Source organism: Amblyraja radiata, chromosome 23 (genome assembly GCF_010909765.2).
Source record: "Amblyraja radiata isolate CabotCenter1 chromosome 23, sAmbRad1.1.pri, whole genome shotgun sequence".
Taxonomy (NCBI): Eukaryota; Metazoa; Chordata; class Chondrichthyes; order Rajiformes; family Rajidae; genus Amblyraja; species Amblyraja radiata.
The window spans coordinates 13,621,357-13,643,950 of NC_045978.1; the positions used below are offsets into that span (position 1 = coordinate 13,621,357).

The 22,594-nt window shown below is 39.5% G+C and overlaps 1 protein-coding gene across 2 annotated transcripts in view; it reads left to right on the plus strand.

The window, feature by feature from the left end:
- The first annotated feature begins 2,516 nt into the window (after window positions 1-2,516).
- Window positions 2,517-22,594, plus strand: part of dok5 (docking protein 5) — a 277,194-nt gene continuing 257,116 nt past the window's right edge. The window contains exons 1-2 of one of the 2 annotated variants that reach the window (XM_033041578.1): window positions 2,517-2,609; window positions 8,401-8,612. In XM_033041578.1, coding sequence (XP_032897469.1) covers window positions 8,547-8,612 — 66 coding nt within the window. In that variant the 5' untranslated portion in view covers window positions 2,517-2,609; window positions 8,401-8,546. Of the gene's footprint in view, window positions 2,610-8,281; window positions 8,613-22,594 lie in introns of those variants that run through there. The other variant, XM_033041577.1, reaches the window with a different exon arrangement.

Here is a 22,594-nt window from a genome sequence, read left to right on the forward strand (position 1 = left end):
GATGACCACTTTGCAATATGGCATCACAAGCTCAACCCGATTGATTGGGTAACCACAGCAAAACATGAACATTATGCTTTTGGTTTTACTCTTTTATATATGTTGGGTAACTATGAGACATTAAAGTTGTAAAACTCTATCAGGGTTCAGGAATTCAGGGATCCAAAACATGCTCAGGAACAGCTGATAGCCTATGTTTATGGTGTCACCTCACCTCCAGGAACCCTTCCATCGAATGTGTATGTTCACAATAGAAAGACCATATAAATCAATGGTATGATTTTTCAAGTGTCATTGTAAGTAATGGAAATGTATCTTAACCCTTAACAACATTGTTTCAATTTGTCATAACAAAACTGTGCATAATCTGTATGGTAAAAATAAGAGGAACCACAAAAAGCCCATCATTCCTGTTACAAACAAAAACCTGCAGATCTGTAATAAAAATGGAAGATATTCAGTAGATCAGGCATCATCTGTGGAGAGAGAGGCATAGTTTTACATGAATGACCCTTCATTAGAACATGTAGTTGTCTACTTTACCAGCTTTTGTGTGCAAAACCTACATATTTTACTCATAAACGGTTTTACAGTTTTGCAATTTTTGGCCATCTAAAATATCATGTAAAGAAAACATTTAGAACTACAGAGTGTTTGCTTGTTGGCAATGTCTGGCCAGCTAAATATTCTAATCATAAGTGCACACATTTAGATAAAGTTTGCATATCTTGCAATCTACATATGACGATTTGAAAATCATCCAAGTAATAAAAGTTTAAGAATTGACATGCTTGATTAAACAGTTTTTTTTTCAACCTGGTGCGTGCATGTCACAAAATATTTGCTGCCTAATAATGATCAAGATTTCATTATTCAACCACTGCTGACTCTACTGTTGCAAGCCTTGTTGTAGCAGCAGGGGGTGCTAACTCATGACATGTTTGTGCCAGTTCAGCCAATGTGCGTGTCTTAAAGGGGTACTGAGACAGCAACAGGTGGTAGAGGTGCAAGAAGACTAATATCAAATGGAATAGCAAAGGGGATGGCAGGACAGTAAACCAGAACAAGATGGCCACACTCTCTTAATCAGGGAAACACAAGGTGAGAATAAGAGAAGGAAGGTGTAGGCAGTGTTGTGTAATGAGTACAATGCACTTCCTAGATATCCACTTCCATGATGAGGAAGAGTAGTTCTTTAAAATCATGGTTTGATGTGGTTTCCTGCTGAGAGCGCTCTCTGAAAAGCTAATTCTAAGCTGTACCTCCTCTGCTCAATGTTCTTTAGACTCTAGAGTTTAGCGATACAGTGTTGAAAAAGGCCCATTGTCCCACCAACTCAGCACCAACCAGCGATCACCCCGTACACTAGCACTATACTACACACTGATTTACAATTTTACCGAAGCCAATTGACCAACAAACCTGTAGGTCTTTGGAGTTTGAGAGGAATCTGGAGTACCCTGAGAAAACCCACGCAATCACAGGATATACTTTCAGTGGGACTCCCCTTAGCCTCCTATGCTCCAGAGAAAACAATTCAAGTTTGTCCACCCTCTCCTTATAGGTGATACTTTCTTGTCCAGACAGCATTCTGCTAAACATCTTCTGCACATTCTCCAAATCCTCCACATCCTTGTTGATTAATTTATTACTGGATCATGTAACACAATAAGCTGAAATAAATCGACAAATACAGATTTGCCAATCCATTTTAATTATTTTTCAACTCGGATGAAAATCACATGATCTGATGACTTGTTCGCAACACTTTTATGTTCAGGCACCCGCTCGATCTTGGCTCAATATCTTAGCCCATCAAAGCTATCTCCACACATAGATTAAGGCATTGTATAAAATTACTAATACAGATGTCAGACAGTGAGCAGGGAAATGTATGAAAACAAAAAACCTGCACTTGTTTAATCCTGTGCTCAGAATGCTTAACGTGTGAAATGAAATGCACCAATATCATAACAGAAATGATGTTATGATTTATGACAGAGCTCCACACAAGTAAGAGTAGAAGATATCAGTTTTCAAGTCTACTATTTTTTGCAATATTCTCAGTGGCACAACTATTAGAGTCACTGCTTAATAATGCTAGGGAGCCGGGTTCATTCCTAACTAGAGGTGCTGGCTGTGCAGAGTTTGCATGTTCTCTCTTTGACATCCGGGTGCTTTGGTTCCTCCCACATTCCAAAGACATGCGGGTTGGTAGGGCAAATGGCCATTATAAATTGCCACTGGTGTGTAAGTGGGGCATAGAATCTGAGGAGGAGGAGTTGATGAAAATGTGGGGCGAATAAGAAGTGGGAATAGTGTAGGATAAGTGTAGATGGGTGATCGATGATAGGCCCTGACACGTTGGGCTGAACACAATTTTTGTTTCATAGACGTTTTCAGTTTCCATCAGCGCATTTGTGTGCTTTGATTCCCTGTAATTGTAAATGTTTGCAAGTCTAGGTAAAAAAAAAATATTCGTTTCATAACCACCAGGTGGAGCGCTCTGGAATACCAGCAGATCTATTTTCTTGGGTGGGAAAATTGTTCGTGTTCATTCCGCTTTTGAAGCAACTTACTTCTTGTCAGAGGATGATGAAGAGTCAATGGTAATATGTCAAGCGAGTACGTGGCTTTAGTTATCTGGCTTTACTGATGAAGGGGAGAGAGTTGACAGTGAAAGTAGATGATTATCAGAGGAGAATTCAGTAACAAATAATTTTATTGTGTGTTTTGTGTCTGGTGTTAGATTAAGAGAAATTCTAGGTGCAATAGGTCGGCAGATGACAAATGAAATTTAATGTCAAAATATGCATATTAATATTCGACAAGGGGAACAGAATGATGCATATCATATAAAGGAAACTGTCTGATGGGGTTTATTGCAAATCATTACCCTGTCCTCTATTATCCACATCAAACGATAGTCTAAAAAGAGTGTGTTTTGGATAAAATTACTTAAATTCCTGTCTGTTGAATGCTCACATCAGCGAATGCTTGAGACGGACTTTAATTAGAATTTGACATTTATAAAACTGTGAAACTATGTGCTAAATATGTTTCGATGGTATGTAAGCCTTATGAGGAATGTGGCAGTATGAAGGCTGAGGTTATTTTAAGGGACAGTGTTGGAATGGAGCCACCCAGTGCATTAATAGACTGCAGTGTGGAAGGAAAGTGGTTTGTGATTCCTGCAGTTCAGAAACAGGCAGGAAATTCTGGAGAAAATGCACTTGCAAAGCATTTAAAAAAATGGATGCAAGAAAATGTTAAATTTAATTGTATGTTTATCTATTTTCTTTTCAGTGTGTAAATAAATTGTGGGTTACAGGCAGTTTTCAGTTCAGGAGTTGCATTTGTGTAGAAAATTATGCAAATTAAGCTTAAATTTTTTTAGATTAACATTTGAAACTGATTGTTCAATTACATTTTTTAACTCTCAGAGATTGTTTATTTTAGGCAAATATACAAAATAGCCTTCATTCTGTTAGTAAAATAATTTAATGTAAAATAACTTGTGGAATGATACCAGGATTTGATTTGAAAGGCATAGACTAAAGGGAAGCGGAAATTAGGTATTCAGAGCAAACACTTCATCTACATTGGAAGATTATTACCGTTTATATTTCAAGGCATGTGGGAATGACGCAATGGTAGATGGAAGAAGGAGTGGATTTTGTGCTATTAACATCAATAAGGTAGCCAACATTATCGAGCAGTAGTTGCAAGGAACTGCAGATGCTGGGTTTACAAATAAAGACACAAAGTGTTGGAGTAACTCAGCGTCTGCCTGACCCACTGAGTGGTTCCGACATTTTGTGTCATTTTTTCTGAGCAGTAAATTGGACAGCAAAATTTGGCGAATGTACATATACAGATAAATGTAGAAATTAGGAACTATCAATTTGTTCTGATTCCTTCAGTTGGTGTGTAATGCAATGGTTCAATGGTCCTTTATTGTCACGTGTACCGAGGTACAGTGAAATTTGATGTAATTGTATGCTGGTATTTAATTGAAAGACGTGTGGTCAAGAGTGAGATTACACTACTTGCATGTTGCTCACTGAAATTGCTATTCATCATGTTAGAGATTGTCCATTGAGGTGTAAATATTTTTTTAATGATATATAGAGTCTTAAGGAATAAAAGTGTAGATACAAGGAACTGCAGATGCTGGTTAATGCACCAAAGGACAAAAAGTACTGGAGTAACGGCATGTCAGGCAGCATTTCTGGACAACATGGATAGGTGACATTTTGGGTCGAGATTCTTCTCAGTCTGAAGAAGGTTCTTGACCCAAAACGTCATCTATCCTTGTTCTCCAGAGATTCTGCCTGACCTGCTGAGTTACTCCAGCACATTATGTCCTTAAACAATAGAAATAGGATTAGATCATATGATCCCTGGAAGTAGAATTCTGGTGGTGCATCTATACTGTACTGTGTTCAAGGCAAAATAGCCACTAGGGCATTGATAATTCACTTTTACATCTCATTCTTTCAGCTGTTAAAGTCATAAATTTAAATGAAAAGAAATAAATTAAATACATAATTTGAACCTTTTTGCCACCTGTCATAAAATTCTCACTCCAAATCCTATTTATTCCCACTGCCTCAATTTCTAGCCACGGATCAAATGGGGACAGGAAGCAGAATGTGGTGGTGAATGGTGTTGTTCCCAAGGTATTATTTCTAGGACCATTGCTTTATTGATTAGTAGGTTGGGCTTGAGTGTGCAGGTCATGTTCAAAAATTCTAGGAGCCAAATTAGGCCATTCAGCCCATCAAATTTACTCTGCCATTCAATCATGGCTGATCTATCTTTCCCTCTCAACCCTTTTCTCCTGCCTTTGTCCTATAACCCATATGGTCATTCAAACTGTGCGCATGACACAATACGTTTGATGGACATTGAGGATATAGGCTGCTTTGTGCAATTGGTGGACATATGATCAATGGAATTTAATGCTAAAATATGCAAAGTAATATCTTATTGACATGAAGAGCAGTAAGATACATATCCTATAAAGGAAACTGTCTGATTGTAGGTGTAAAACCAGAGATCAATGAGTTGTTGTATGCATAAATCTTTGCAAGACGTTGAAAAGTGGTTTTACAAATGATATGATATTCTGGGGTCTATGTACAGACTACAACGCCAGGATGTTCACTTGCAAATGGAGTATTTTGTCCAATTATGGCCACTGCATTTTATGAAGGATATGAAGGCTTTAACAAGAACTCTTGAGTATTGCCATCCATGAGGGACTTTGACAAATTTGCAAAGCTGGAGTTGTCTTCCTTAAAAAATAGAACTGTTCAAAATCATGAAAAGTCTGAGCAATATAGATAAACAAAAACTATTTCCACTGGTAGAAAGATCCAGAACTAGGTGACAATTTTAACGTTAATTAACAAAGGCACCATAAATGTTATATGGAATGTATTTGTTGCAACAAGAGGTTAGGACCTGCACCTCAATGCATTGCTGGACAGAGATAGATACTTGATGGGAAAATATTTCATAGCTACAAGATAAAGATATCAGGATTTATTGAGCCACTTACCCAAAGCCATGGAATCGTGGAGTTGATTGACCACGCTCTAAGAAGTAACAATTGTATGAGAAAGTCATTGACTCTGAGTAATTTAATTCTCAAGAAACATTGGAAAGTTGTTTTTCAAGCACAATAAAACCGATTCAGTTAAGTATCAAATTGCAATGACAACATCATGGCTAAGGTGTAGACACCAGGAACCGCAGACACTGATTTACAAAAAAAACAAAGTGCTGGAGAGATCTTCCACCAGAGATACTGTCTGGCCCTTTGATTTACTCCAGCAATGTTTTTTTTTTAAATCATGGTTAAGATCTTGGTCCAAAGTATAGTAGGTCATCTTGGCATGAGACTGTGGATAGTTGTAAATAGTCTGTAAAGAAATTACTAGAGTCTATTTTTTTGTAAACCATTTAAAAAAGCCAGAACATATCAACATGTGTTCGAAGCCATGAATAACAACTGAATGACGGTCTTTCTGTGGCAATGTGCAAAGAGAAAAAAACGAAAAGACCGGTTTGTGTAGGAAAGAACTGCAAATGCTGGTTTAAACTGAAGATAAACACAAATAGCTGGAGTAACTCAGCGGGTCAGACAAGGAGAAGAGGAATATGTGACGTTTCGGGTCATATAATATAACCATATAACAATTACAGCACGGAAACAGGCCATCTCGACCCTTCTAGTCCGTGCTGAACACAATCTCCCCTAGTCCCATATACCTGCGCTCAGACCATAACCCTCCATTCCTTTCCCATCCATATAACTATCCAATTTATTTTTAAATGATAAAAACGAACCTGCCTCCACCACCTTCACTGGAAGCTCATTCCACACAGCTACCACTCTCTGAGTAAAGAAGTTCCCCCTCATGTTACCCCTAAACTTCAGTCCCTTAATTCTCAAGTCATGTCCCCTTGTTTGAATCTTCCCTACTCTCAGTGGGAAAAGCTTTTTCACGTCAACTCTGTCTATCCCTCTCATCATTTTAAAAACCTCTATCAAGTCCCCCCTTAACCTTCTGCGCTCCAAAGAATAAAGCCCTAACTTGTTCAACCTTTCTCTGTAACTTAGTTGCTGAAACCCAGGCAACATTCTAGTAAATCTTATACTAGACGAGACCCTTCTTCAGACTGAGAGTCAGGAGAAAGGAAAATGAGAGATATAGACGGTGATGTAGAGAGAGATGGAACAAATGAATGAAAGATATGCCAAAAAGTAACGATGATTGAGGAAACAGGACATTGTTAGCTGTATGCTAGGTGAGAACGAGTACAGACAAGTTCAGTGAGAAATGTCCAGTTTGATTGTTATGATGAAAGTGTCCAATATTTTCCTGCACTTATTGATTGGTACAATCATTTGTACTGATGTTCTGCTTTATCTTATACATGGAGAATAATTGATGTGTCCCAAAGCTTCTGGGTGATCAATAAAGCCTCAGAATATGAAACAAATTTGGTTACACTACATACCTGCAACCCTTTGACCATAAATCAATGGTCAGGTCTGTTTACTATAAGGAACTTGTAGTATGGGTGTAAGTCAAGATTGGCGTTTGCCACCAGATTATTATTTCTGTTCTCTATTCCTTTCATGAAATGACGAGGAAATAATCACTAGACCCCAAGGAAGAAAATGGACCACGCACACTAAAAAAAAATCAGGTCTCCCTCTGCTCTGGTGAACCCTATCTACACAAGATTTTCAATTCCATTCATTTTAATTAGAGGGGGCACAAACAGACTGATCCGCATTCAGTAGGCCACTTAAAAAAATTGAATATTAATACAAAATAAATCCATCACCTTATACATAAAATGGGGCTTTGTGAATGACCTCATTACCTCTGCACCACACCCAGATGTGGCCATGCAGGATGTGTGTGTGTATACCTGCTGACAGTGCATCAACATGCATTCTACACAAACGCTTCCCAACCAGTGCCTGTTAAATAAAGAAAATGGTAATGATGCACATTTTGCATTCAAAACCCTACAGTTTACACCCACTGTATATGTATGTCTTTGAGCTTTTGGCAGTAAGCAAAATTTGTGGAAAAAATGCTGCCTTCCTCTAATTTACATTTTATATGTAAAATCATTTGAACCTCTGAACCCTGCACATTTTTTTCTTAAAGTCCACTCTATTCTTTAACATACTCGATGAAATATGTATTTTATGCACAGAGTAATTAAATATAGATAATCGCTTCTTATTGGTGATGGAATAAATGAAAAAAAATCTGATATTTTTACGTGATAGATATTAATTTCATTGCAACACACCACTTACTTGCATCAAAGGAGAGAGATGCATATGCTACTGATGGAGTAATTATTTATTTTTGACAGAAGCAATGATTAATAGATTGGTTTAAACTACAGCAATACTTTATTTGGTACAGTAGTTTTGCAGCAAACATAATGAATCTCATCTTTAATGCACATTTTTAAAGAAATTCAAATCACAAGGCACAAATTTTTTTTTTGCTAACAGTCTTTTGTAGAAAATAGCTTTTCCAACATTTTTTTCTGAAGGGTTATTTTAATTTCATGTCTGAGCTTCACGCACAAGTGAAAAATACTGTGAAGGTTTTTATTTTAAGTAGCTAATAATAGATTAATAGCATTTGTTTAGGTCTTTTGACAGAAGCCCAAGTCTTTGGCATAAGAACATTGTGCTTGAGCCAATAACTTCATTCTAATAGACATGAACCCTTTGGCACCAGCCCTTCAGTGAGTGAGAATGGTGGTACATTCCGTGAAGCAGCAATGATAGATCATCAGCTGATGCATTTTCACTCTGACATACTGCCTCACTGTCTCTCCCTCACTTTGTAGGTGGAATAAGCCTTGTTGCTAACCCTTGGGCCGGGAGGTTTAAGCAGATGCTGAGCTCTGGATAAACTGAGAGCGGGACAAACTGCATTCAGAGCTGGAGTACAGTGCTGAAATATTATTCAGTTACTAAGCTGAGCAGAAAAGTAATGGCTTCAAATTTTAATGACATTGTCAAGCAGGGATATGTGAAGATTCGTAGCAGACGCTTAGGGGTAAGTCTTTCTCTTTCATGCTTTGTTTTTTAAGCTAAATCATTTTCCTTGTGTCAATATTTACAATGAATGGGGTATATGTCATTAATAATAACTATAGCTCAGGCACTAGCTGCTACTGTAATTTAGCAGCAAAGGATTATATGCAGAGTTCACTAGAATAAGCTGTGTTTTCTGGCTTTTTGTTTCATTTAACTCATTCTTTGTCTGCAAGGTTGGAAATTTAACAAGCTAAGTAATCATGAAGATTTGGGTTAAGGTTCTGAAAAAGTTATTGTCATCTATTCAATTAAAGCATGATTGACATAATATGTTATTAATTTATTAACAGAGGATGTTCCAAATAGAGGGCAAACTTGGAAAGAAGTGACCAAAAACAGATTAATCCAGTAGAAAAATCAACCGTGTTGTGAAGGAAAATGTCTTTAAATATTTTGCATCATTCATTTACAATCAGTTGCATTTGCTTTGATTTTATTTACAATGTGTATGGAGCAGGGCTCAAATCGGCGAAAGTTACTCTACAAGATAAATATGCTTCATCAGAACATAATTGTGAAATGGTGCAATGAAGTTTAATCTTTATTCTTCAAAGTATAATGTTTATAATCTCATTATAATGTCCATTGTTTAAAGCAATATTGCTCATCGATGCGTGGTTATGTTCAAGTAATAAGACTGCAGGAGAAATATGGATATTTCCTTATTTTAATCAGCGTAGGGTAAATGGTTCTATAAGTATTGCTGTCTGGAACTATTTCATGTGGCATCAAGTTGGCTTGTGTGAATTGTTGTTTTAATACTGATCAGTCATTGCCATAATAAATGGATCAAAGATCAGGAGGTAAAAAAAAACCCCACAAATGTTAAGCAACTCAAAGACTAAACTGAAAAGCTTTAAATTAATTAAAGGTCTAAAGTGGAGTTGAAGTACATAACAAGTTAAATGGGAGTTACCTTTTTACAAACAAAATATCATTTTGGCAATTACTGATTTCCTGACAAGGAATTATACTGAATCATTTGCCTTAATCAATGCTACAATATACAGTTTTTGCTACGATTTATATGCTTGTGTAGGATATATTAAAAAAAAAATATATATATATATATATTATGCATATATAATTAGCACATGTGCTAAGGCATTTGTAAAGAACATAGGGTTATTTTACTGTATAATGTATGAAAGTGGGAGAGTTAGTAGATAGGAGGTACATAAGGAAGAAGTGTACAAAAGAATGTGAAATGGGTAAATACTAGAGGTAGGATAGTAGAAAGAGGGGTGCGTATTGTGCACAGGTAGCATTACATTTGTCCTTGAGATTGTGATAAATAAAACAAAAGAAATACACAAACCCAGACTATCCCATGGGTTTCGTGTGATGTGATGCTTATCTGGTTACCACCATGCGCTATTAAGTTAGATTTACATCCTTATGACTATAAAGTGTGGTGAGAGCACAGACTTGTGGTCAGGAATTAACATCATATATAGATCATTCTGGATTTTAGCTCCCTATGTTATTTTGCATTTTTGAACATAAACTGAACTCGTATATCACATAACTGAAGCATTTGATGGCATCAATAAATCTACATTTATTTAAAAGTAAAATGATTGCAATCTAATCGTTGAAGCTTTTTCATTTTCTTGGAATTTCTTATTAGATTTCACCTGAATTAAAAGTTCAAATATGACCATTGTCCGTGACAAATTACATATTTTTATGCTTTTCACTATCTGTTTAATAATTAAAAACTGCATGACAGGTGTCAGTAATTTGCACACGTGATGCTATTTTTGAAGTTTCTCAAAAGTTGACATTTAGTTTCCCTGGCTGGTGGGAAAACAAAACTCTGCCTAACAGGGGCGGCACAGTGGCACAGCAGTAGATTTGCTGCCTTACAGCGTCAGAGACCCAGGTTCGATCCTGACTACATGTACTGTCTGTACGGAGTTTGTACTTTCTCCCTGTGACCGTGTGGGTTTTTTCCTGGTGCTCCGGCTTCCTCCCACACTATAAAGATGCAGGCTTGTAGGTTAATTGGCTTCAGTAAAATTGTAAATTGTCCCTAGTGTGTAGGATAGTGCTAGTGTACAGGGTGATCACTGGTCAGTGCGGACTCAGTAGACCGTAGGGCCTGTTTCCATGCTGTGTTTCTAAAGTATAAAGTGTTAAGCCTCTGCCTTACTGTTAGCAAATGGGTGTACTTGACATTTGACAAAGGAGAGTCATTCTTTCTACTATCATAGATGAAGTGTGCATTTAAATTACTGGGGATGAATATGAGGGACCCAACTTTGTGGGTCAGTGATAATGATTCTTTCAAAATCCCAAGCAATTATGTAAAGATTGTGCTTTTTGTTATTCAGCAAGCATTTGTTGTTAAGTTGATTTCCTTGTCGATAAATGAGCATGTTTTTGTTATTCCTTTCTTGGGATCTGAGTGTTGCTGGCAAGGCTACCGTTTATTGCTCATCCTTAAATTTTGCTGGTATTAGTGGCCTTCTGGTCCACCAGGAAATTTGATGATCTTTCATCACATTGCAAATGGATGTCAGATTATTAATTTATTTTCTGTACAAATATACAATTGTTGGTGGTATCATGGATAGTGAGGAAAAATACTTAAGACTACAGCAGGATATTTAGTTTTCGTTCAGAGATACAGCATGAAAACAGACCGTTTGTCCCACTGAGTCCACACTGACTATAGATTATCCATTCATACTAGTTCTACGTTATCCCATTCCCTACAAGCTAGGGGGCAATTTACAGTAGCCAATTGACCTATAAACCCACACATCTTTCTGATGTGGGGGGAGACTGGAGCACCCGGAGGAAACCCATGTAGTCACACAGGGAGGACATGCCAACTCCCCACAGACAGAACACATACAGAGCAAATAATAATAATAATAATAATAATAAATGTTATTTATGGGCGCCTTTCAAGAGTCTCAAGGACACCTTACAAAAATTTAGCAAGTAGAGGAAAAACATGTAAGCGGAATGAAATAAATAGTAGAGACATGACTAGTACACAAATTAAAGACAGAATCCAATTCAAAACACAATATGAGGCAATTCAAGCACAGATGAAAAGGGAGGGGGACGTGGGGCTAAGGATAGGCAGAGGTGAAGAGATGGGTCTTGAGGCGGGACTGGAAGATGGTGAGGGACACGGAATTGCGGATCAGTTGGGGGAGGGAGTTCCAGAGCCTGGGAGCTGCCCTGGAGAAGGATCTGTCCCCAAAACTGCGGAGGTTGGATTTGTGGATGGAGAGGAGACCGGCTGATGTGGATCTGAGGGGCTGTGAGGGTTGGTAGGGGGAGAGGAGGTCAGTGAGATATGTGGGGGCCAGATGGTGGAGGGCTTTGTAGGTGAGGACCAAGATTTTGTAGGTGATCCGGTGGGAGATGGGAAGCCAGTGGAGTTGTTTGAGGACTGGAGTGATGTGATGCCAGGATTTGTTGTGGAACCAAACTTGTGTGCAGCATTGCAGATGGAAGTTGATACTGATGTAAGGTGATGTATTTTGGGAAGTTAGATAAGGTAGAACATATGCAGTAAATGGTAAGGAACTAGGCTGCCAATGAACAGAGGAACAGGTACATGGATATGAAAGGTTTAGAGGGATATGGGCCAAACATCAGCAGCAGGGACTTGTGTAGATGGGTCAGCATGGGCAAGTTGGTCCGAAAAGCCTGTTTTCATACTCTATGACTATGACTTTGGGGTTCAAGTTAATAGTTCCTTTAAAAATGGCAATAGAAGTTGATGGGTGGTGAAGAAGGTAAATGCGCTTGCCTTCATTGGTCAGGATTACAATGTAAAGTTGGAAAGTTATGTTGCACCTTTGCAAAACATTGATTAGAATGCAGTTCTAGTGAGGATGTGATTGCAGTGGAGAGAGTGCAGAGGTGATTCACCACTTTGTTGCCAGGACTGGTGGACGTTTGTTATGGGAAGAGGTTGGATAGGCTGAGCTTGTTTTCTCTGGAACCACAGAGACTGAGGGGTGACCTGATAGAGATACATAGAATTCTAAGAACATTGATAATGTATATAGTTACATTATTCCCCCCCCCCCCCCCCCCCCCCATTATAGTGTTATTAAGAACAAGAAGACATTGGTTTAAGGCAAGAGGAAGGAGTGTTAAAGAGGATTTCAGGGAGTTTTTTGCAGTGGTTTATAACTGGAAACTGCTGCCAGCGGAGGTGGTGGAATCAGATAAAATCACTACATTTAAAAGACATTGAGACACATGCATCTAGGTGAGGATAGATGGAACCAAACCTAATGCATGCAAATGGGATTAGTAGGGTAATCCAGGCCTTTAGGTCACTAGTGCAATAAATTTAAAGTGTGCTATCACTGTTTTTATTCATAATTCAAAATTCTCTGCTAACATTGATCTGAATCTTACGACAATCAACGAGGAATAGGTTTCATGTCAAGCTTTCTGGGTGGGCCAAACACAGGGAGGTGAGACTAGTGTAGATGGGACATATTGTTCTGTGTGGGCATGTTGGGCCGAAGGGCCTGTTTCCACACTGTATGATTCAATGACTCCATGACTCTATGGCTTCTTAAAGAATTGGGATTTATGGTGTTCCTAATGCCTCAATGACGAATATCTTTGAGCCCTTACGAATCTGACAGTGACAGATAGGAACTTTTTGAAAATTTTTCATCGGCTATTAATCCTATGCAGCAAAATTAGTAGCATGTACAATGACTGTTTCCCATGGACACCAAAAATGCTGAAATTGCTTAAAATGCAGGTTACGCATTCTATATAGGCTGCGGCTTCTGATTAATATCTAACTTACACATCTCTAGGGATACCCTATTGGTTCACAATCAATTATGCAACATATGCAATATATGCAAGTATTACAACCAATATATTGGTGTTTATCAGAAAACATACATTTGCACAAGGTTAGGAAAAAATCTTAATGCCTTGCTCCCCAAAACAGTTGAGGTGCATTAAATTTGCCAGTTTAAAAAAACTGGGACTTACAGATTTTAATTTGGCTAAGTTTTATTTTGAGTTACAACCCCAATGTATGTGGATGGAATTGATGGGAGAGCCAGGAGCTGTCCTCGTGTTAAAAGGGGAACTGTATAACCTATTGGTGTTGATAATGGTTTATTATTGTCACTTGTATCGAGAAACAGAAAAAAGTTAGTTTTGCAAGCTATCTTGGCAAATCATACCATACATGAGTAAAATAGACAGTGCAGAAGAAAAAAATAAACAAAGGGAAGTATATATGCGGAATAAAAGAAATGCAATGGACACAACAAAGTAGATTGGAAAGTCATAGATTCATCCTTGACACATGAAAGGTCGGTTGAAGAGCTTAATAACAGCAGCAAATAAGCTGTTCCTCAATCTGATGGTACGTGCTTTAAAGGTTATATATCTTCCGAGGTAGGGTAAAGATATAATGATCAGGGTGTAAGTCATTATGTTGTATACTGTCCCAAGAAAGCATGAAGGAGTAGATGGAGTCTAAGGGGGTAGGATGGTTTACATGATGGACTGGGCTGCATTCACAACTCTCTGCAATTTCCAAGTGTGTTGGGCAGAGCATATGCTATACCAAGCTGTGATGCATCCAGAAATATGCATCTGTAAAAACTGGTAAGTCTTTGGGGGCTGGATGAACCTCCTTAGTCTTCTGAAGAAATAGAGACATTGGATTGCTTTCTTGGCTGTAGTGTCAACGAGGACAAATTGTTGGTGATGTTTATACCTAGAAACTTGAAGCTCTCAGCAATTTCCACTGAAGCACCATTGACACAATCTGGAGCATGTACTCCACCCCCCTTCCTGAAATCGATGGCAAGTTCCTTTGTTTTGCTGACCTTGAGGGAGATGTTGTTATTTTTAAATCATGCCATTAAGCTCTCTATCTCCTTCTTGTTGTCATTTGGAATCCAGCCCACTACAGTGGTACCATCTGCAAACTTGGAGTTGGAGCAGAATTTGGCCACACACAGTTGTGAATATAATGGGAGCGTAGTAAGCAGCTGTCAATGCAACTTTGCGGGCTACTGATGATAAGAATTATTGTGCAGAATGTTTTGTTGCCTATCCTCACTAATTGCGGTCCATGGGTTAGCAAGTCAAGGATTCAGTTCCAACGATGTTCTGTACTGGAGTCTTATACTTCAGTTTCTGCTTGTAAGCAAGGAGTAGGATCATATCATGATGATCATATTCTCTAATATGCAGACAGAGAATGGAGTTCTTGATGATTGTGGACCAATGCTCGAGGGTGTTGGGGCTTCTGCTGGGTCAGGAGGCATGTTGATACATTTTGGTAGCCTTAAGTTTGGCTTGATTGAATTCTCTGGCTATGATCCATAAGTCCTTTGAGTACATAATTTCAAGGTGCATCATTTCAATGTCAAGGAGTGCTTAGCTTTAAAGTGAGTAGGACAACATTTGAAGGAGTATTTTTTTAACACTGACAGTGGATCACGTGCAAGCAGAGAAGATAAGCTTGACTTGGCATCATATTCGGAGTGAACATTGTGGACCAATGGTCCTGTTCCCATACGCTACTGTTCTATGTTCCATGTTCAAGTCTCAGAAGAAATTTCAACACAGAAACTGTTGACTCTGAGATAACAGTGTCAGCAATTGAGGCAAATTAGAAAGCACAATTATGTAGCTGGAAGCAACAAGATACACAGTGACACAGTCAGATTTAATTAAATAGTCAAAGCAAAAGTAAATGGAGTTTAATGCAAGAAATATTGGGATTTGCAGAGAATTTAGTTATTTTCTAGTGTTTCAGGACATTAGCGTCTGCCACGTATCAATGAGACCCGGTGATTCAGTCGTATAGGACACTAAATGATCATTTGTAAGTGGAGAATGTAACCAAAAAGACTGCTATATTTTCTTTTAACACAAGGATTTTGATTTACAAAGGAAAATAAGTTATGCTGTAGTTGGGCAATTTCGTAATTTAGAACCAATAGCCATGTTACGTTTTTGGTGCAGCACCCAAGGAAAACTATACTGAACTTAAAGCTTGCACAAAATTCACATGTTGGTAGGTTACCAAGGCTGAGAGCCATACAGTCAGATCTGGCCTGCTCAAGGGTGAATTGTGGATGCATTCATTTACGTTGAAATGCCTGGAGCACTCTCCTCTAAAAGGCTGTGGCTTCTGAATCAATTGATATCTTAAATACTTGCATTGATAGATTTTTGTATGGTTAAGCATCAAGGGACTTGGTTCAATGCAGGGAAAATGGAAGTAAGGTACAGATCAGCGTGATCTAATTGAATGTCAAAATAAGCTTTTAGTGTTAAATGGACCTACTTACTCCAGCTCCTGTGCTCTAAGCTAAAACTCATTTTTGAACAGTAAAATGAAACAAGGGGTCAAGCCTTCAGAAGTTCTAACAAACTATATCTTGTCAGTTTATGTTGTATAAAAACAGAAGTAAAATTATTTTGACTATTTTGAATTAGTGATTTGTATTTGGCTTTTCGGAAGTTCTCTGTGGTAATATATAGATAAGTAACCCACATCTCCATAACAGGTGCAAAATAAAACTTTTTTCCTTGGGTTGCTCCTTGAAATACTGTCAAACTGTGATAACAAAAAAAACATCAGTCTCCAGAGAATGCAGTGCGCTCCAGAAAACTGCATAGTTGTAAGTGTTTATAAGTTTGTGTCAATCAAGTTATGCATATCTCTGTGTTTTTGTGAAAAGAACTTTGTGTTGCATTCAATTGTTTGAAAAGTGCTCTACAAATAGTTATTATTATTTTTAATAAAAGTAATCAAGGAAAACAAAGCAACCTTTCGCAACATGCAAAGGACGTTCGATATGAAGGAAGCTATTCACAGTTAAATTAGCATTTAAAAAAAATTAATCTATTTTAATGAGCCAAACAAAGCAGACACCTTAAAACACCATTTACTGTCAACAAATGTGAGACCCAGCAATGTGGAACTCTCATAACAGACCACAATATTTTATGAGCTGCTTCTTTAAGCATCCATCACCTGGTGCAGGAAAGTTGTATTTCACTTTGTTGCCTCTTTGCATCCCTCCCGCAAGTCCGATGAGTCGGCCCTCGCAAAAACGTGACTGCTGGGCACTGAGGATACCCACTGCTGGTCAACTGCTGCACCATCTTATGATGCCCAAGGGCACAGGCATGCGAGGTGCCAGGCTAGAGGCTCAATTCTAACAGAGCAAACACAAGGATTGTTTAAGAAGGGGGCAGTTGGTTTGGAATGGAAGTTACACAAAAATGCTGCAGAAACTCAGCGGGTGCAGCAGCATCTATGGAGCGAAGGAAATAGGCAACGTTTCGGGCCAAAACCCTTCTTCAGACTGATGGGGGGGTTGGGGGGCGGGGAGAAGAAAGGAAAAATGAGGAGGAGGAGCCCGAGGGCTGAGGGAGAGATAGGAAGGGGAGGAAACAGCAAGGGCTAACAAAATTGGGAGAATTCAATGTTCATGCCACCAGGATGCAGACTCCCCAAGCGGAATATTGGAATGGAAGTTGTTCTGGGGAAGATGTAATGTCATTGGCAGCTATCCGAAAGTGGTGACTCGGGTAGATAGGATGGTAAATAAGACGTTTGGCACGCTTGCCTTGATGGGTCAGGATACTGAGTACAGAAATTGTGATGTCATGTTAAGACATTGTTAAGGCCATGTTTAGAGTACTGTGTACATTTCTGGGCGCCTTGCTCTCGGAAGTGTGATAGTGCCCACACGCTCGGATGCCGCTCTGATCCCTATCTCTGGCAGACAGGCTGAGAGAGGTTTATCCTCAGCAGCTGACATCAGATTGACCGACCTGAAACTCATCAGCCCATCCCTTGTAAAACCCAGGCATTGTTGCCAGAGGGAAGAAAGGAGAGAAGAAGCACGAGAAGACGAGGAAGGAAGGGGGAAGCAGAAGGAAGAAGAAGGAAATAAGAGGAAGAGAAAAGAAGGGAGAGATAGTGGGATGCCTCCTTGCTGGCCGTGTTCCCCTGATTCAGCTGTGAGGAAGAATGAGCCACTGGGACAAACCCTAGAACACCAGGGGCACCTTGTGGTAAAGACTGAGTTGCTGGGAAGAAGCCCTGTGCAGGCAGCACCCCTACAGAAGCTAAGACTGAGTGGCTGGGACCAGCTTGAGGCTGCCAGTTCCTCTTCCTGGTTATAGACAATGAGAGACTATGCCTGCACACAGAGGCAAAACCTAAGCCACCACGATAAGCCTGAGACCACTAGCGCCTCCTTTCGAGGCAAGGGTGAACTGCAGGGAGAAGCCTGAGATCGCCATGCCTCCTCCTTGGTGACCAGGACTGAGCTGCTGGGACAAGCCCAAGATCACCAGCACCACCACCTCCCACTTCTAAAACAACACCACATACCAATGTAGAACATGTGATACAGATTACTAATTAAAGCTATCAAAACATTAATGCTGTATTTATTTCTCTCTGGTGTGATCAATTTGCTCGAGCACAATGTCAGGTGTTCCATTCCTTCCAAGTATCAGCTCAAGCTTTGGAAGGCCTATGGGTTGGACAATGATCTAGACATGTCTGGGTTTAGTGAAATAATCCACCACACAGGGCAGAAAGAAGTGAGATAGCACTGTGAAGGGCAAGGCTCTGCCCAGGCTCTGTAGATGACAGTAGACATCAATAGTTTCCAGGACTGGAAATTTTGGAAGTTTTGGTTAGTTGTTCCTAGTGTGTAGGACGGAACTAATGTACAGGTAGGTGATCGTTGGTCGGCGCGGACTCTGTGGGCCAAAAGGGCCTGTTTCCATGCTGTTCTATCTCTAAACCAAACTAAAACTATATCTACATGCATATCTAAGACCTTCTATTGCTCCACACCACTTAATTTCCTTGTGATGTTGCATATTTCCAAATGCATTACTTCAAATTTCTCTGGATTAAATTCTAATTGTAAATGTTATCCTAAATGCCTGTAAGGCAGCGACTACCGCTACGCCACTGTGCCACACATCTGACCTTCAAAGGATGCGTGATTGTTCAATAATCCTACAAAAGGTGTAAGGTGTGAAAATGGGACAAAGGGGATGAAGATCAAGGAAAATTGTACACAACACTTTGAATACCATGCAAAGTTCTGTTCAGGAAAGATATGAATACATTAGAAATGGGGCAGAGATTTTCAATGATAGCAGGACTGGACCACAATTCATGAGGAAAGGTAAGGTTAGCGTTGTTCCATTTGAAATCCAAAAGGCTGAGGGAAGATTAATTGAGGTACATAAAATTCTGGAAGTCCTGGCCTTGATGAAATAAATATTAAGGGCTATTTTCCCTCAGCTGAGGGTTCAAAATCCATGGGCATAGATTGAATTGTCTAAGGATCAGGGGAAAAATTAAAGAAGATATTTCATATAGGGATTGGCAGAGGTCAGGAACTCGTTGCTTAAAAGATTGGTCGAAGCAGAATCTCTCTCCATCTTTAAAAAAAATATTCCTGGCTGTGTAATTAGAGTTGTGACCTGCAGGGCACTAGACTAGTGCCAATAAGTGGTATTTTACTGGTTACGTTTGTTTTAACTGGAAGAAACATGATGGGCGAAATGGCCTTTGCCAATGTGTAAATCTTCTATGATTCTGTTAATATTCATAAGGCATAAGGTCCTTCAGATAACTATCAAGAGTCAAGGATCAAGAGTGTTTGTCATATTCACTGACAATAGAACAATGACATTCTTACTTGCAGCAGCATAACAGATCTGTGTGTTTATAGAACGGTTATGCTGCTGCAGATAAGAATACTGTGTCATCTGGGACGAGGTCGGGCTTGGGAGTGACTACAAATCAATAAATTAGTAACCGCAATACTAGTGCAATAACCTGTAAACCTTAGTGCAACCAAAGATCGTCAATGGAAATTCATTGTTGAAGATGGTGTTGCATAGTGTTCAAGAGTATTGGTGAGCCTGATGGTGTTGGGAGGAAGCAATTCTTCTGGTCACGGTTTTATAACTCCTATAACTTCTGTCGGATGGTGGGAGTGACATGATCCTGTGGCCAGGGTCTTTACTAATCATAATGGCTGCCATTTGAGGCAAAGCTTTCAATAGATCCCTTTAATCATAGCACCTATGATGCACCGGACAGTGTCTACCACATTCTGTATTCTCCTTCGTTCCTAGACATCTGAGTTACTGAACCTGTCTACTATAAATGTGTAGTGGCTCAAGAGAGTATTCATCAAGATACTGCATCTCCTCAATCTTCTAAGGAAGTAGAGGTGTTTGCGGGCTTTCTTCATGATTGTATCAATGTGCTGAAGCCAGGATCGATCATCAGAGACGTGCACACCCAGATACTTGAAGTTGCTGATGCTCTCCAATACCAACCGATTGATGAAGACGTCTGCATATCCTCTGCTTTCCCTTTCTAAAGTCATAAATCAGCTATTTGGTCTTGCTAACGTTGAGAGGACGATTGATGTTCTGACACCATTCAATCGGATATTCAATTTCCTTCCTAAACTCTGACAACCATTAGTCGCCCAACAATGGTAGTTTGGCGTGTTGGAACTGTGTCTGGCTACTCATGGGCATCGAGAGAGTAGAACAGAGAACTCAGCACACAGCCCTGAGGTACTCCTGTGATGATGGTTATATAAGAGGAAGTGTTTCCAAGTCATACTGATTCTGGTCTGCCAAAGAGGAAGTCAAGGATTCACTTGCAGAGAAATGGGCAGAGACCCAGTTCCCTGAGCTTGATAACAATTATAGAAGGGTCGATGTTGTTGATCACCAAGCTGTAGTTGATGAACAACAGCCTGACAAACATGTTCGTATTGTCCAGTTCAAAGTAGAGAGCCAGCCTGGGTTAATGGCCTGGTGTTCCATGTCTGGTTGTAAGTTAATGTTGTTCTCCACAGGGCACAGTCCTCCAGCACTGTAAGACTCCACGTTGAAGCACTGCTGCTAATTTATACCTACTTCTGTCAAACCTGCCTCAATAGACAATAGACAGTAGGTGCAGGAGTAGGCCATTTGGCCCTTCGAGCCAGCACCGTCATTCAATGTGATCATGGCTGATCATCCCAAATCAGTACCCCGTTCCTGCCTTCTCCCCATATCCCCTCACTCCACTATTTTTAAGAGCCCTATCTAGCTCTCTCTTGAAAGCATCCAGAGAACCCGCCTCCACCCCCCTATGAGACAGAGAATTCCACAGACTCACAACTCTCTGTGAGAAAAAGTGTTTCCTCGTCTCCGTTCTAAATGGCTTACTCCTTATTCTTAAACTGTGGCACCTGGTTCTGGACTCCCCCAACATCGGGAACATGTTTCCTGCCTCTAGTGTGTCCAAGCCCTTAACAATCTTATATGTTTCAATGAGATCCCCTCTCATCTTTCTAAATTCCAGAGTGTACAAGCCCAGCTGCTCCATTCTTTCAGCATATTACAGTCCCGCCATCCTGGTAATGAACCTTGTCAACCTACGCTGCACTCCCTCAGTAGCAAGAATGTCCTTCCTCAAATTAGGGGACCAAAATTGCACACAATACTCCAGGTGTGGTCTCACTAGGACTCTGTACAACTGCAGAAGGACCTCTTTGCTCCTATATTCGATTCCTCTTGTTATAAAGGCCAACATGCCATTCGCTTTCTTCACTGCCTGCTGTACCTGCATGCTTACTTTCATAGACTGATGTACAAGGACCCCCAGATCACATTGTACTTCCCCTTTTCCCAACTCCCAATGCCTCCTTGGTAATCTTCCTGAGAAGGCATCATTTTGCCTCTGATATGAGATGCTTTTCTCTGCACTAATTTCATACAACCCGTATGGATATGGTGTGTGTCCATTCACTGTTGCTTTCTCTGATATCAGGTGTCAGTCTGACCTCGTCACCATTTCTCCAGCTCTCTTTGGTGGCAAATCTTCAACATCATAGAAGGCAGACCTGCCCCCGGAACATATTTACCAGAAAAGAAACTAACATTAAAATAGTTAAGCAGCTTTACTCTAAAGGAAGGTTTGTGACCTTTTACACTTAAAGGTCGAATAAACTTCATATCCTAGCACGCCAGAATAATTTAAGGAGCTACTAAATGAACTATTAAAATGACCCATCTGAAAGAAATGTGGGAGAAATTATTCATGCAGAAACACGAACATGATGGACTTTACACTAACTCAGGGAAATAGATGTTAGACCACACAATGATGTGTGTTCATTTATGTGCCACTTTTTGGCTTCTTCTCTGAACTCTGCAGCAAGGCTGTCTACAACAGTTACAAATCCACAGAAATGTAAACATTATGGTTCTACCCATTGATGCTGCCAGACCTGCTGCGTTTTGTGTCTATCTTCAGTTCTACCCAAATCTGGATTTATCCCAAAAAGGCCTTTGGAAATGTTAATTCATAAATGATTGTTGGAGAGCAAAACTAATCACCAGCTTCTCAAAATGCTGATAAATCCATAACTTTACCTGACAAAACACCTTTGTGTTACAAAGGTTAAAGCATCAAACAGGATGACATTCCCTTAAGATGACAACAGGTTAATTCACTGACACGGAAGTGAGAAGGGACCATTTCATATATTAATATCAAATGGGTGCATCCGCAATTGCTAGAGATGTGGGTCGTATCTTTCAAAGTAATACTGTGTTTTATTACTGCAAAACAGGGGTGTTCAGAATGAACTTCAGCAATGTGCAAGAGCAATGAGAGACAGCACTGATCGCCATTATTCTTGAGAATAAATGATCATTGGTCACGTTCAAAATAATTTAGCTTTATGGAAAACACTACATGTGAATAATGTTTAAAGTCAAATGTGAACCACGTATTAAAGACCAAACAAGTTAATGTTTGTATACTAATTGTAAATACAATGAACTATTAACAGAGTTGATTTGTGCTGCTTTGGAAGGTTTGTAATGACAATTCCATGTTGGTTTACATGT